At 37.8% G+C, this 16976-nt stretch overlaps 1 protein-coding gene across 1 annotated transcript; it reads left to right on the top strand.

Moving 5' to 3' along the window:
• The first annotated feature begins 6857 nt into the window (after nucleotides 1–6857).
• slc37a4a (solute carrier family 37 member 4a) lies at nucleotides 6858–16953 on the top strand. Its single transcript, XM_084419710.1, has 9 exons — nucleotides 6858–7010; nucleotides 9267–9519; nucleotides 11174–11406; nucleotides 12712–12955; nucleotides 13330–13488; nucleotides 14842–14927; nucleotides 15120–15233; nucleotides 15476–15614; nucleotides 16235–16953. The coding sequence occupies exons 2-9, from the start codon at nucleotides 9372–9374 to the stop codon at nucleotides 16399–16401; spliced, it is 1290 nt and encodes a 429-aa protein (XP_084275836.1). The 5' UTR covers nucleotides 6858–7010; nucleotides 9267–9371; the 3' UTR covers nucleotides 16402–16953.
• The last annotated feature ends 23 nt before the right edge of the window (nucleotides 16954–16976 follow it).

Genomic DNA, 16976 nt, shown 5'->3' with positions numbered 1-16976 from the left:
TTACAAGACACCATTTTCAACTAAAAACAGAAAACTTTTTATGTAATTTGGTCGTCCATTTACACAACAACAGCATTTTGGGGGCATGAAAACGCAAACATTTGAAAACGGGTTTCAAAGTGCAAGTTTTAGAAAATTATACCGTTATCATCTCTGTGTAAACTACAAAACTGCAAATTCGAGAAAACGGTGACATCACGAGGATGCATATTACGTGTTGAAGCGTGCAGCCATCTTTAGAATTTTGTGTTTGAATTTCTGTTTTTGCGGTAGCTTCGTATATTTCTATGGCATCGCTGTCGAAGAGTAATTAGCTCGTGAAGTGGATTTACTTATCATGAGCATTGCAATGTTTGATGTAGACTGGGAAGATTTAAAACGAGTGGTTAATTCATAAATAAGTAAGATCTTACCTTCATGCTGTGGAAATACAAACTGGAAGACAGAACACAACTAACAGCACTTAAAGGAGAACTCCGGTCAATTTTAACATTGAGCTCATTTTTTTGTACATTTGGAGTGCTGTCAGTACAGAGAACAACGACAAAAATCGGTGTTGCCTACACCGTGTTATCCTCTTTTAAAAATTTGCACCCTGTTGACTTCAATGGGGCAAGTTTTAAACCTGCTTTTAGCCTCTTAACATCCTTGATGTGTCATTACAAGTGCACAGCCATGTGAGTGATTCCTTCAGAGTGAACACGGGTGAATCTGACTGCAGTAGATGTGAAAGATATGAATAAAAGTGATGTTAATTCAGCCAGCGCACATACCTGTATTTACTTCCTGTTTTCGGCCGAAGTCCACAGTAGTCGATTGTCGAGTTCACGCGCATAGGTTTAGTTACCTATGATCACGCGCGTGAACTCGACAATCGACTACTGTCGACTTCGGCCGAAAACAGGAAGTAAATACAGGTATGTGCGCTGGCTGAAACTAAACTAAAAAGTAAACTAAAAGCAGGTTTAAACCTTGCCCCATTGAAGTCAACAGGGTGCAAATTTTAAAAAGAGGATAACACGGTGTAGGCAACACCGATTTTTGTCGTTGTTCTCTGTACTGACAGCACTCCAAATGTACAAAAAAATTAGCTCAATGTTAAAATTGACCGGAGTTCTCCTTTAAAAGGGGCGGGGTTACATAAGGTCTACAAGTGCATAGTGTTTCTTTACAAAGTGACATCGCCACCTGGTCTGGCAGCAGAATACAGTGGTTTTAATCGTTTTCGAAGATCCAAGTGACCCGGGATTAAAGGGGTGGTTCGGGATTTTTGACATCGGACCTCATTTTTAAGTCAGCCTGGTTGTTATTCATCAGTGGAGACTTTTTTTTTTTTAAATGATCCAGTCCTTATATTTGGATAGTTAGCCGATGCTAGGCTAGCGCGAGTCAATGGTATATGTTAGCCAGCCATTAAAAACCGTTTTACCCACTCCACAGTGCACCAAACGCAAATCAATTATAACACTAGACTATTGATGTATATGTCCGTTGAGAGAATAATGTTAGAAATCAAACTTACCTTTCATCACATTGCATTAGTTATAATTTGTTCCCTGTAATCATAAGCCTTGTCTACAGCAGCAGCGGAGTGATATTGATTACCTAGGCAACCGAGTGAGCCGGTACACACATGACGCAAGTGTATTTACCTGCCGCTGGCACACTAACCGGAGCAAAGTAAAATTCCGCAGCTGCTGAGAAACTAGTTCCTTTGGGATCATTGAGATGAAAGGTAAGTTTGATTTCTAACATTATTCTCTCAACGGACATTTGCATCGATAGTCTAGTGTTATAATTGATTTGCGTTTGGTGCACTGTGGAGTGGGTAAAACGGTTTTTAATGGCTGGCTAACATATACCATTGACTCGCGCTAGCCTAGCATCGGCTAACTATCCAAATATAAGGACTGGATAATTAAAAAAAAAAAATGTCTCCACTGATGAATAACAACCAGGCTGACTTAAAAATGAGGTCCGATGTCAAAAATCCCGAACCACCCCTTTAATTAGACAACGTTGTCGTCTGTGCGCAAAAAAACGCAAAGGAAAAACGTTTCCGTTTTAGTACATCGTTGCCGTGTAAACGTGCCCTAAGTATTGCAATTTTACAACAACTAATCATGTGACGATTCCCGTCACAATTTTGGAGATTTTATTTAGTTCAGAATGTCTTTTCATGTACCGTGAAATAATATTTTTACTGTAAAAGTATACATATTAAATATAAAATCTAGAGGTTTACCCTAAATTAAAAGGTAATTTACATATTACTTACAAGTACGATTAAATTCACTACCCTGTTAAATGAAAATCACATTTTCACATATTAATGAAAAAACATTTACAGGTTTTTACTGTATTTCTGCATTTTCTCTTGCTGCTGCTGATTTGACAGTGTTCTCATATCCTGACGGTGACAGTTCTTGCTGACAGCACTGAAACTTCCTTCTCTACATCATACTTTGGCAGTTTTTCCGAATCTCTGATTTCGTGTTCAAAGGTTGGGCAGCTGTTCGCTGTGTCCAGGCTCTGGCACACAGTTTCTACTGCAGTGCTGGCACACTTACATTTGCTCTTGGAAGGGTGAGAGGCCTTGACCACATGACAGATGCCGGGATGGTTGCTTGTGTTCTGGATCTGCTGATCGGCCGGTTCTTTGACTTTCAGACCAGCGACGGGGCAGCAGCCCTCAGACCGACAGCAATGCAGACAGAACAGCTTAGATAAAACCCAGTTCAACATCTGCTTGATGATGATGGCGGTGACGCTGAAAAGAGAGTAGGTGCAGCTCACACCAAGGATGATCATTAAAGAGTTGGCTATCTGGTAGACCCAACGTGCTTCATAATGGGCCTTCTGTCCGCTCACCATGTCCCCGAAACCCATTGTGCTGAAAGCCACAAAGCAGAAGTACATAGACTCTGGGTAGCTCCAATCCTCCATAGTCGAGTACAGGCCCGATGCTCCGCAGTTCACCAGAAGTGTAACTGTTGCCAAAATGAGGGTTACATAGTAAACTGAAGGTTTACAGTCCTCCTGACCGTCTCCATTTTCTGGTTGTGTGTTTAAATGTGGGACAGTGTGTTTTTTACTCAGCTTTGTCCTTTGTTTTTGCTTTCGACATCTGCGTGTGAGGAATGTAATCAGCGTTATCATGCGTTCCAGAAAGAGGTTGAAGAATAGGATGGTGGTTGCGCAGCCTATCAGCCCATAGAAGATCAGAAAGATTTTTCCATTGAGGGTAGCGGGTGCTGCCATCCCAAAACCTGATATGGACACAAGTGTATATACTTTTATTTCTGCCATATAATATAAAGATACTATGAGTAGAAATGCGATATATGCTGTTCCTGAATTCAATCTAAAAAGCAGAATGATAGCCTATAAACAATTAATTTTGACATAGTGGAATTACAAGAAAGTTTATAGTTCTACCACAACAAAAACAAGATTTTCGTCAGCCTTGAGTATCGTTCCATAATCTTGAGGTGATCTTTTGTTGTGTTACGCAAGCAAGATGACGTGGACGCATTTCATTTTGTATATTGACAGACTACACTTTACAAATTTGGACATTGTACATTTTAAGATTTGCTTACGTGAATCCATGATTACAAAGCTATTATGATCTGAGCCCTGGGGATTTGAATCAGGAAATTGGCTTTCCTGCTATTTCGCCACTGAAAGATAAGCTCAGAGGCTGATAAAACTAGATTGTTGAAGATGGTTATCACGTGTAAACAGCCATTCCACCTTGAAGCGTGTGAACATGCTGTTTCTTTCAAAGCTAATTACTTCATGGAGTCTGTAAAGAGGGAGAAATATTAGTAAGCTTCTTCAAATACAGGGACAGATGTGTGGAGTAAAAAGGTTATTCAGGTTAGACTTTATGTCAATAAAGATAATTATGTTAGTGGCTAAATACCAAATTCACACAGATGTTTTAATTACAACTTGTACTATTATGTTGTATATTGCAATAATTAGAATTTCAATAAGATGACATGGAAAGTTAAATGTATGTAATTTTATAGATACATACATACAGTAGATTTGCTTTGGCTGTTTTCCACTTGTTTCTCTCTCTCAAAGCCTAGTGGGGATGCACAATTCAGAACACTTTGTTAAGCTGGGGTGACAAGCCTTTTACATCTCTAAAGGGTGTTTTAATACAAGACTTGTTGACAGTTCTGATCATTTTGTGTGAAAGCACCCCTGGTTTTGTCCCCAGTCTGAGCAAGTGTGAATATTAAAGAGTATTAGCATGGCATGCACTGGGCTGGTATGTCAGTGATCTTTGTCAGGGTTTAACTAATTCAAATTAAGTACAGATTAAACGTACTTCAGTTTTTCAAGTGTTCTGCTACTCAGCTTGAAAGTAGCTGGTTGGCAGTTCATTGAAGTGATTTAAGGATGAATTATTTAACCGAATCATCCAAACTAACAAACAGGACATTCTATGACAGCAAATTCAATGTTTATATGTCAATAAAAGCCTAAATTCAATATTGTGTCTCTTCAGATAATTTGGAATAAACCACTCAAATCATATGGATTAGTTTTACAATCTCTTTATGAATTTTTTGAAGCGTCAAATGCATAGTTGTGCACTTGCATAGCTGTCTATGGAGGGACAAAAATTGCTCAGATTTCATACAAATAATAATAATAATTAAATCTTCATTTGTGTTCTGAAGATGAACGAAAGTTTTACGGGTTTGGTAAGACATGAGGGGGAAGTAAATGATGACAGAATTCTCATTTCTGGGTGAACTAACCCTTTAAGAAAGAAAGCAATATATATATATAGTCATGATTTACTCGAGCTGACATACCAATAGTGCTGACAACAGTTGCCACAAAGTAAAAAGCTCCTGAGAAATCCCACCGGGGTGTTCGTGGTTCCATTTGAATCCCGGCGGCAATGGCCCCTTCATACTGTCCCAGGAGCTCACGCAAGTCCTCCAGAGGAACCTGGTGATCCTGAACAAATTCAGCCAGCTGTCTGTTCCATTTGCAATGTGCCTCCAGTTCTGAAGGTCTCTCGAGGGCCGAGAAGACAGCAGCCCCAAACAAGGTGTAGAAAAAAATCACAAACCATAACAGGAATATTCGGACGAAGTCTAAGTTGATATGAGACCAAATGCAGCCACAGTCTTTCCTGCTCATACCAGAATGATCTGACTGAATCATTAATATCGAGAAATAAAATGTAAAAAGATGACAAAACCAGCAGGTCTTCAATTGCATTATACCTCCAGAGAGCAATCCAAACTTCAAATGTAATGTTTACTACCTCTATCAGAATATTTTGCATACCATCCTTAAAAGCTATTGATCCAAAAACAGATTCAGATTCAGAAGCTGCTGCAGAAAATGCTGTGCTGAGTAGAGCAAAGGTAAACATGATCATCCTTGCCATCTCCCCACTTATGTACACTTCTTTTATTGTGCTTTATTGCCCTGCCTTTATTACTGTCACACATGGTGGTGTAGACTATGGATAAAGATCTGGGCAAGAGGTTTGAGGTCTCGTAATTTGCAAGAGGTTACACATGAATCTTCACCATTGTGCCAAGGCTTTGGGGGATTCAGAGGGATTGTCTCTTTAATACATTACTAAGCTGCCGACAAGTATAGTAAAACAGTCAAATATTATTAAAATATAAAATAACTTTTTAAATTTTAAATATTAAAATGTGCTGTATTTCTGTGATGGAAAAGCTGAATTTTCAGCATCATTACTTCAGTCTTCAGTGTCACATGATCCTTCGGAAATCATTCTGATATGTTGATTAAGTGCTGTTACATAGTGTGAAGTTAAAAACAAAGGAGAGTTGGATCCAAATGCAGTGAGCTTAATAATAAAATAAACATAATAACAAATCCAACACAGGGAACCGAATGAGTGCACCAAACATGACATCCAACAGGACAAGCCTCGATAAGGAGCACAATAATTGACAAACAAGACACACCTGGGGACACTCGAAGAACAAGAAAAACGAGAGGACTACAAAACGGTGCAGAACCGGAAATAACATAAAAATCCACACAAAGGGAACACAGGCTGGGATTTTGACAAGTCCTCATGTAACATTTCTTATCAATGGTGTAAGCAGTTGTGCTGCTTAATATTTTTGTGGAATTTTTTTGGGATAAATGGAAAGTTCTAAAAGTAACTTTGCAACTACATGTCAACTAACTCATTAGAGTAGTAGACTGTTAGTTTAGGGTTAGTAGAATAAGTTGACATGTAGTTGCAAAGTGACTTATAGTCAGGAGAATGTCTGTTGAGGAGGAGCATCAAAATAAAGTGTTAGCAGATATTAAGAGTCTACTAATACTCTAATGAGAGTACGCTGACATGTAGTTGCTTGTAGTTAGTAGAATATTTAAAGTGGACCATCGAAATGAAGTGTTACCAAAATCTTTTGTTACATTATACATGTCTTTACTGTCACTTTTGATTAATTGAACGCATTCCTGCTGTTAAAAGTATTTATTTATTTTACTCCATTCATAGTGTACATCATATTTTGTTTATAATTTCATATTATCACTGATTATTTAATGTATCATTTTAAATGACACTATATGTAGCTTGTAAAAAAAAACAATTGCATAATTCTGCAGTAATTTCAATATTTGCATTTATCCCTCCTTGCCCAGCAGTAAACAGTTTGTGTAAATCCACAATTCATGTAATAAAAGCACTGCAGAACATTTGAATAATATGATTTTATAAGCCTTAATTTGAGTTGTTACTCTAACTCGTCCGATAGGTGGAAGCAATGGACTGAATTAGGCTACTAGTTTCACCAGTATTTCAGGAATTTACATTTACAGCATTTAGACGAGATCCACTAATGTCTGACTATAAGAAAAAACATGAACATTTAAGGACCGTGTGTCGGATCGACATGGTTTGGTCGTGGATAAAGGGTTAATGAAAAGTGTTTGCTTGCTGGAACAGACATCCGAAAGGCAACCTCTTGTTCACGGAAGTAGGCATGTTATTATTTTCATGATTATCAGATATCAGATTTTTTTCCACATTACCCTTCTACTAACCTCTTAACTCACAGAAACGACATTGTTGTTACTTGCAGGTTAGCTAATGGATGATTGTTGAACTGGTTGTGTTGCCACGTTTGCGAGCTGCAGTCTCAAAGCAGCAGTTCACGCGCACTGAGCAGCAGCATTTCCCAACTTTGAACTATTAGTAGGACGAAAAATACCCGTATGTTGTATTACAGTCAGGTCTGCATAATGTTAAACACAAAGCATTTCTGCAAGCAGCAATGTGGTAATAAATGTGATATATGCTATTGCTACATTTGATTGAACATACAGTCCCTATGATTTTACATTGCTTATAACGTTTGACCGATAGGTGGCGCTGTTGCCAAAAAATAAAATAGATCTGATATCGTGTTCTACGAGGAGTTCCAAAAAACAACAACAACAACAACAACAACAACAAAAAAAACTAGGGTTTCATTCATTCAAATTTCGTGGACAGATGAGTGACCAAGGAAATATTTGTAGGCTATAATATTTTACATTATTATAGGCTACATGTGGACAGACAGTGTTAAAAAAATAAATAATCAAAACGTATTGCAATTTGGTTATATTTTTGACCAGATGGCCTCAGCACATGTTTCTAGGTTATGTATTGATATGGTAAAATACAGCATTGAATGTCAAAATTCAAAATGTCGGACAGGCAATTTTGGTGCATTCACATTCCCGCTTCTGAATTCCCTGCATAGTGACATAGAACTCAGTGAGACCATGGGAGAGGTGTTGTGAAAGGCAGTGAAGTGACGCAACTGATCCCATATAGGTCACATGACAGTGACAACAGTCACAAATAAAAGTTTCAAACCAAATGTAGTTGCTACTGTACATTATACGAATTCGGATGCAGCTGAAATATCACAATATAGTGCACATGTGCCATTCACCAAGTAGACATTTTTAAATGTGTGACCAAGTGACTGATTTTAGTTTCAGTATCTATTTATAATGCAAGGGGCGGGACGCTTTAGATGCTAGAGAGCATTTGATTGGACAGAAAATCTAATGAGAGGCTGAAGTGCAGAGTGATGTCATCAAAATCATTGATCCATATTGGCAGAAGACTGTAAGTTTTGAATGCTTATATCTTCTAAATGTGAATTTTGTCATTGTTTTGGAGCTCAATAGCTTATAGATAACAGTAAGGCTAACATATTCATACTAAAAGCCAAAAAAATTAAATTTGAATTTCATGGGGACTTTAATGTGTTACATGCAAATCTGAGTGATGCAAACGGTAGGCCTATGATGCGAATGGTGTGGCGTAAGCTTTTAAAATGCAGTCAATAATGCAAATTCGCTGCATTGAACAACAGAAAGCTGCTTCGTTTGAAAGTGACTTCTGTGTGACCTGTGCATCGTTGTACATATATTGCGAAATTTAACCGAAATGTTGCTAATGTGACCACACCTATTATAGTGGTTTGACCTGGTTTTAGCTGGATTAGCCTGACAAGCTAAGACCTTCCCGATCATCTAAAGAAGAGGCTAAAACCAGTCTGCTAAACCAGCTTTGACCAGGCTTGGACCAGGAAACTTCTCAGACAGCAACATAGTTCGGCCCAGATCCGGCCCACATCTGGTACACGCACATGTACCAAACGTGGGCCGGATCTGGGCCGACACTATGTTGCTGTCTGGGTTTGGCTTGTTTTAACTTTTTTTTTTTTCTCAGCAGGGAAGTGTTTAAAAGGCTGTAAAATCTACTCCGATTCAAAGCAAGGAATACATTTAATTCAGCGAGAAAAACATATTTCTGGACTACACAGTTATAATTAGACAACTTTGTGCTGTTGGTGGTGCACATTTGGTGCTTGACCCCTAAAGAGCATTCACAACCATAGTGCAATCTTACACAACACACGCCGCCAATAGTCAAACCTATAAACTGTCACACACAGACCCCCGCGTCAATCATTAAACTCCTCAGATTAGGGGATCTTCAAAAACACCCTCTAGTTTAAGACAACAACAAAGTAGAAATAATAGAAGAAATATTGGCTACAGTAGACCTGCTGCAAAGGAAACATTTTGGTTCAGTAGAGTACGTAACAGTTCGTCCCATGACACAGTTGTTTGCCGGAGAACGCTCCAAAGATCTCTGCCAGGTTGACCATTAACCCTGCCATTGATTACAGCTCTTTCCCCGGACCTCACCAGCTCTTCATGTTCCACAGATCCACACTCATGAGTTCATAGCCCTCAGATGCTCCTGGTAACTGTGTCGAGCTGAAGAAGACCCTTACGTTTCCTTCCTTATCGTTTTTAAAGTTGTGCCAACCATGGCGAAGAGCGGATATGGCTACTACCGAGCTACTATATTCCTGGCCATGTTTGTGGGCTACACGCTGTATTACTTTAACCGGAAGACATTTTCCTTCGTGATGCCCTCTGTAATGCAGGAGATCCCGCTGGATAAGGATGATCTGGGTGAGCATGTGCAACTAGTAGCTTGTACTTTACCTCTCTGTCATGTGCCCACTCATGTTTATAACATATTACACATGCATTAAATGGAATTGCAGTAAACGAGTATGATAAACAATGGACAGAAGGCACAAAGGCAGTGATATTCAGTGCCCAAATCATCTTGAAATAAACAAAAAGCTCCCAAAAGGATTATTATTCAGATTTAGCGGAATATCAACAGAACATAATACGCATATTTGAATAAACAGTACACTACCAGTCACTGATAATGTATTTCCTAATAGAGAAAACATGTTTGAGACTGTCATATTTTTTGTTCTACTTAGAACTCATGTCAGGAACAGACAAATATTATAAAATGACTATTTTATTATTATTTTATACTTTTATTCAGCAAGAATGCATTAAATTGATCGAATATTGATTGAATAAATTCTGTTCTTATGAAATTTCTATTCATTAAAGAATCCCACCCCCCCCCCCCCCCCCCAAAAAAAATGTAGCACCGTTTCCACAAATGTATTAAGCAGCACAACTGTTGATAATAATAAAACAACATTGATAATTATAATAATAATTGTTTATCGAGCAGCAAATTCTGAATCTGACACTGAAGACTGGAGTAATGATGCTGAAAATTCAGCTTTGCATCATAGGAATACATTACATTTTAAAATATATTACAATAGAAAACAGTTATTTTAAATTGTAATAATACTTCACAATATTACTGTTTTTACTGTATAATTGCAGCCTTGGTGAGCAGAAGAGACTTCTTTCAAAAACATGTAAAAATCTTATCAAACCCAAATAATTTATGCTAGTGTTCAGTATGTTTTCTACATATCTCAAATATTAATTTCCACCCTGTTAGTGTGTATGAAATGCAGGTGTGAAAGATTAAACCGACAGATTAAACCCTGATGTGACATCTTATTTTGAGAAATTCAAATAGAAAAAAAGCATCTCATGTCAATGCTGCTTTTTAGTTGTGATCTTTTTGGTGTTTTATCATCATATATTGTTTATTCCCACTCATACACATTCCACCCTGTTACGTAACATTACCTAACTGAAATTGCATCAAAGAAATCAATTAAATATCAGAAAGTATCAGATCATATATTACAGATTCACATATCTACGTTGCACCCTGTTAAAAAAAAGCTGTATTATGTCTAACAGTCTAGAATATGCAACTGAAATGCATGTTTAGTAAAAAAATTTCTTTCTTTAAATGTCAGTCATGATTATATAAACAGAATATAATAAAAGTAGCAACATTTACACACAAATTTGGCCTATTATGCCATATTCCATTATCATTCATTTCATACATATGGGCTGATTGAGCTGAACCAGTGTTATTTTCTGAACAGCAAATAAATCCTTTTGCTGACAAAATGTTTAACATGTCATGAGATCGACCACATACAACAATATTAAAATGAGCGAGTCCGCATTTGGTGTGTTGCCCCGGATCTACTTTATCAGCACAGTGATTGAATTGCTCTTATCATAAGCCAATGAAGAGTGATAACGCATAAAGAATGTCTCTTTTGTCCAATCTTTGCAAACCCATATGTTTTTGAGTGATTCTGAATTGTAATCACTTTCTTCTGAAGTCTAATCAATGTTTCTTTGTGCACTGCAGGTCTTATCACTAGCAGTCAGTCGCTGGCCTACGCCATTAGCAAGTTCATTAGCGGTGTGCTGTCCGATCAGATGAGCGCACGATGGCTTTTCTCTATTGGGCTGTTTACGGTTGGCGGCATCAACGTGGTTTTCTCTCAGTCCTCCTCGGTGGTGGTGTTCTCAGGCCTGTGGTTTCTGAATGGACTGGGTCAAGGTCTGGGATGGCCACCATGTGCAAAAGTACTACGCAAGGTATGGGTCCGTTCCTGTAGTCTATGGACGTGCATTGTACATAGAAATACACATTCACAGGTTCTTTATTGGCATCGATGGTTCCATGCAGATCCTTTAACATCCATGGAACCTTTCCATTGCATAAAAAGTTCTTTATAGAGGAAAAAGGTTCTTCAGATTATTAAAATGTTCTTCACACTAAGAAAAAAAATGGTTCTTTTAACTGTTAGATGAAAGGTTCTTTGGAGAACAAAAAAGTTTTGCTTTTGAATGAAGTCTCTTTTTCTCATCAAGGCTGCATTTAATTGATCAAACAGTAAAAACAGTAATATTGTCAAATATATTATAATATGCTTTATTTCTGTGATGGCAAAGCTGAATTTTCAACATCATTAAGTGTCACATGATCATTCAAAAATCATTCTAATATGCTGATTTGCTGCTCAAGAAACATTTCTTATTATTATTATCAATGCTGAAAACATCACTTTGAGAGTCAAAAAAACACATACAGGCAAAACAAAATGAATACCCATTGAAGTACATTGATGTCTCATAGAGCGAAATAATCAGTTTGTGCAAGAAACTTAACATTATTTATTTAACGGATATAGGCCAGTAAGCTGTGCATGTAAACTTCACTCCCATGGCCTCAAGAGGCGCACTAGCGACTGGCACTAGAGGCTGCGGTCTTTAGCGTCCTTGTTAGCGTGCCCACCTCTCACGCTGGAGACCCCGGTTCGAATCCTGCTTGGATTGGGTAGGATCGGTTTTATTTGATTCCGTGTCCTGGATGGGAGTAAAGTTTAGGGGGGGTGAGTATAACATAGGCCAGTAAGAGCTGTGTGTGTAAACCTCACTCCCCTGGTCTCAAGAGGTGCACTCGCGACTGGCACCAGAGGCTGCGGTCTTTAGCGTCCTTGTTAGCACGCTGCCTCACACTCCGGAGACCCTGGTTCTGATCCCGCTCTGAGCGGGCCGAGTAGGACCAGATACATTTATAATGTTGTTACCTGGCTGTAATCCACAGCCTCGGCAAACAGTCTTGAGCGTGTTCGTGGCAGTCGCATAATGACACCTACATCATGGATGGCCTAAAGTAAATTAACAGCAAATAAAAAAAACAACAACTAAACTATCCCTTTAACAAATGGAAACTTATTGTAAAGTATTACCAAAACAGAAATCTTTGTAACATTATACATTTCACTTATTGTCACTTTTGATCAATCTAATTTTTTCAAACTGCAGTGTAGTTTATATAATACCTATATATTTCAGATTCAGTACTACATATAAAATGTAATTGATTTGTTTCAATAGTGGTTTGAGCCATCTCAGTTTGGGACCTGGTGGGCAGTGCTGTCCTGTAGTATGAATTTGGCTGGGGGTCTGGGGCCCATAATTGCCACACTGATGGCCCAGAGCTACAGCTGGAGGTCCACGCTGTCCATCTCCGGCCTGACCTGTGTGGTCATGTCCTTCTTCTGCCTGCTCATTATCCGAAATGAGCCCAGTGAAGTCGGCCTGCCTAATATTGAAGCTGGTGCAAAGAAAGGCAAAGGAGGTATGAAGACTTCACAATCCTCATGCATGTGCATTTTATATCAGTAGGAAATAGGTTACATTAAGGAATTAAAACGAGACGGGAATGCTGCTTCATGTTGTATTAATTTCCCATACTCAGTTGTCTTTGCTATGACTGGTTTTGCTTATATAGGTCATTGCTGTTCTATGACGTTGTGAAAGTCTGCATTAGATCAAAGGTTTCACTCACTAGTTCTTTGAAGAATGAACTATTGGACCAAAACAGAGTACAAAGGGGTGTTTTACTGTGTCTGTGTGTTAATTCATGTTTTTTCTGTAGAAGGTCACTCACGTTGAACCAATGGACTTTTCAGTTGTAGATTTGATCCATCTGGTCTCTACCTTTGATTTCAGGTTCCAGCAAAAATGAAAGCACCTTCAAAGAGTTCATCTTTTCTCCCTATCTGTGGGTGTTATCGTTGGGCTATCTGGTGGTGTTTGGGGTGAAGACTGCTTACACTGACTGGGGACAACTTTTCCTCATCCAGGACATGGGCCAGTCAGCACTAATGGGTACTGTGTGTGGTCCAAATTATTTGGTTTTTAGGCTTCGGTGTAGGCTTCAAATGTGACCTGATGAGGGTCTTAAAGGTGTGGAAGCTTGTTTCCTCAATGGAATAAAAAATAATAAAGATAATTGCGACTTTTTATCATGCAATTCTGAGTTTATATCGCACAATTGCAAGATGTAAATTCGCAATTCTAAGAAAAAAAGTCTGAATCGCAATTGCAAGAGAAAACTTAACATAATTGTGAGATGAAAAAGTCGCAATTACCTTTTTTATTTTTTTATTTTGTGGTGGAAACAAACAAACAAACAAAAAACAGATTTGCAAGAAGTACACTTTGAATTCCGAGAAAGTCAGAATTGCGAGATGCAAACAGATTAATGAGAGAAAAAGTCAGAATTGTGAGATGTAAACTCAGAATTATGAGGAAAAAGTTAGAATTACGAGATATAAACTCAGAATTATGAGGAAAAACATTTTAATTGTGAGATGTAAACAGATTTATGAGGGGAAAAAAGCATAATTACGAGATGTAAAGTCAGAATTATGAGGAAAAAGTTAGAATTACTAGATGTAAACTCAGAATTATGAGGAAAAAAATTTGAATTGTGAGATATAAACAGATTTTTGAGGAAAAAAAGTCAGAATTGCGAGATGTAAAGTCAGAATTATGAGGAAAAAGTTAGAATTACGAGATGTAAACTCAGAATTATGAGGAAAAACGCTTGAATTGTAAGATGTAAACAGATTTATTAGGGGAAAAAAGTCAGAATTGCGAGATATAAACTCAGAATTATGAGGAAAAACATTGGAATTGTGAGATGTAAACAGATTTATGAGGGAAAATTTTTGAATTGTGAGATAAACAGATTTTTGAGGAAAAAAGTCAGAATTGCGAGATGTAAACTCAGAATTATGAGGAAAAACGTTTGAATTGCAAGATGTAAACAGATTTATGAGGGAAAAAAATTAAATTGCGAGATATAAACAGATTTTTGAGGAAAAAAAGTCAGAATTGCGAGATGTAAACAGATTTCTAAGGGAAAAAAATCGAAATAGCAAGATATAAACTCGCAATTGTGAAAAAAAGTCTGAATCGTGAGATTAAAAAGTCGTAATTACCTTTTTAAATTTTTTATTCTGTTGCTGAAACAAGCTTCCATAGATAGGTGCAGCTTCTTGTACTATGAAGACATTTTCAGTTCTAAAAGTTAAAGTATGTTTTGATAGATACTTTCACAATACAATTTTATTTTATATTTCTCTTGATATGTCCTCTTTAAGAAATAGCTTGCCAAGTGTGTGATGAGACTTTTGGGTTATGGACAAAAATGTGTATTGCTGCTGATTTTCACAGGCAGTTCCTTTATGAGTGCCCTGGAGATGGGAGGACTGCTGGGTAGCTTAGCCGCAGGATTCCTGTCAGACAGGGCCGTTTCAAAGGTGAGTTTATTCTACCAATATCTATTTAAATGAAATCCGAATATCATGCATGACAAACAACGAGCCATAAAGTACGACCACAATATACTTTTTTCCCCCATGATTTTTTGATGAATAGAGAGTTCAAAAGATCAGCATTTTGAACAGTAGTGTATCTAAAGTGGTGGATTTTTCTCTCTCTTGCATTTGCAGCATGGATTGCGTCTGTATGGAAACCCTCGCCATGGGCTCTTGCTCTCCATGATGGCTGGGATGTGTGTCTCCATGTACCTCTTCCGCACAACTGTCACAGCACACAGCTCAAACGTAAGTTCAGTATCTTTACACAAAACTGACAGATAATATTGATGACTCATCCTGTACTACACATATTTTTGTCCAATCAAATGCTTCTAGTAGAGAATGTCCCTCCCCCTAGTACCACCTTCCAATGACTAGCAATTAGCAAATTATGTTGTGACAAACAAATAAATAAAAAACGACAAACCTGCCCAAACTGCATTTATGGGGTCTGTAATGTACTGGTTTCATTATAATTTTACACACAGGTCTGGATTCTTTTGTTGGGTGCTGCTTTTGGCTTTTCCTCCTATGGACCGATTGCCTTGTTTGGAGTTCTTGCGAATGAAAGCGCTCCATCGAACTACTGTGGAACCTCTCATGCCATTGTTGCCCTGATGGCAAACGGTGACCATTTTCTCCATTTTATTTCATAGTCCTCTGTCCGCACTGATGCTTTTGCTGCTAAATTTATTCTACAAGTATGTTTTTATCTGTCAGCTACTTGTAGAATACAATAAGCAGTATAACATCAGTGTTAGGACTTTTATTCTGTGTTTTCTAGAGTATGTATTCTATTAGCATTAGGATTGGGTATCGCAATCACACAATTTTAGGCTGCTGTCACTTTAAGAGCTGCACGAATCCAATATACTGTTACACATGCGTTTTTTTCCCCAGTTGTTTACGTAGACTTAAGACGCTGTGTTTACGAGGATATTTTGACTTAACTTTGTGTGTATTTGTCCGTTCAAGTGCAAAAAACCCCGGAAGAGTCAGTATAAGAGGCGGCTTTCTGCGAGCACGCTTTGAATGTGTGCAGCACAGAAAACAGTGCGCGGGTCTTCTTGCGCTTGAATGCTTTAAAGTCATGTTAGAGGAATCGATAAGATTAATCGAATTTTTATATTTTAAAACAAGTGTCCGATTCCCAACCCAAATTAGCGTTCCAGAAGTCGTTACATTTACATGGCCAGTTGCCTATTTCAAAGAGTACTAATGTGCTTTTGTGTTTGTTTTGCCCGCAGTCGGCGGTTTCCTGTCAGGGTTGCCATTTGGCACCATTGCTAAACACTACGGCTGGAACACAGCATTCTGGGTAGCGGAAGTAGCCTGTGCCGTCACCACAGTTGGATACTTCCTGCTCCGAAATATACGCACAAAGATGGGAAGCGTACCCAAGAAGGATGACTAAATATTAGAGTATTTAAATGTCTTTTCGCTTGTTTTTAAGATACGGTTATAAAGGGCACAATGCAAAATTTCTGAAAATGTGTAGGATTTAACTTTTGTGTTTATGAAAAATGGATGAATTCAATGTGGATATCTATTCACATTATATTTTTACCAATGTACAAAATAGGATACCATGTTGTGTCACTTTCAGAAGCACATTGTTATTTATTCTGTTCATTTTAAAAACGGATAACAGTATTTTACATTGTTCATTTTACTTGCATTCCAGAACTCAATAATGAATTGTTTAATAGGGCATGTTTAAGCCATTTCTTTAGTGGTTTTAAATGACTGCCATTAAATGAGTTAGAATAACATTTATTTCTTGTACTTTTCATCCGTTTCAGAGCTTTAACTGGTCCTACCTCTGTATCTGTAGTATTACAAAATCATGTAATGTTTATGATGAAATACGTGACCTAACCATAAGTTATATCATGTGACTTGTTTAATGCACAATGAAAGCACAATGAAATGAGTTTATATAAATAAAAGATTTACATATTCATGATATTATTGTTTGACCTTCTTTTA

Source organism: Rutilus rutilus (assembly GCF_951802725.1).
Source record: "Rutilus rutilus genome assembly, chromosome: 9".
Classification (NCBI taxonomy): Eukaryota; Metazoa; Chordata; class Actinopteri; order Cypriniformes; family Leuciscidae; genus Rutilus; species Rutilus rutilus.
This window is presented reverse-complemented; position numbering and strand designations above follow the sequence as displayed.

Excerpts from the sequence above, each read along its gene's own strand:
- slc37a4a (XM_084419710.1), top strand. The coding sequence starts at position 9,372 with ATGGCGAAGAGCGGATATGGCTACTACCGAGCTACTATATTCCTGGCC. Across the intron at positions 9,520-11,173 it reads GCTGGATAAGGATGATCTGG|GTCTTATCACTAGCAGTCAG; the intron begins GTGAGCATGTGC and ends TGTGCACTGCAG. Across the intron at positions 12,956-13,329 it reads TGCAAAGAAAGGCAAAGGAG|GTTCCAGCAAAAATGAAAGC; the intron begins GTATGAAGACTT and ends CTTTGATTTCAG.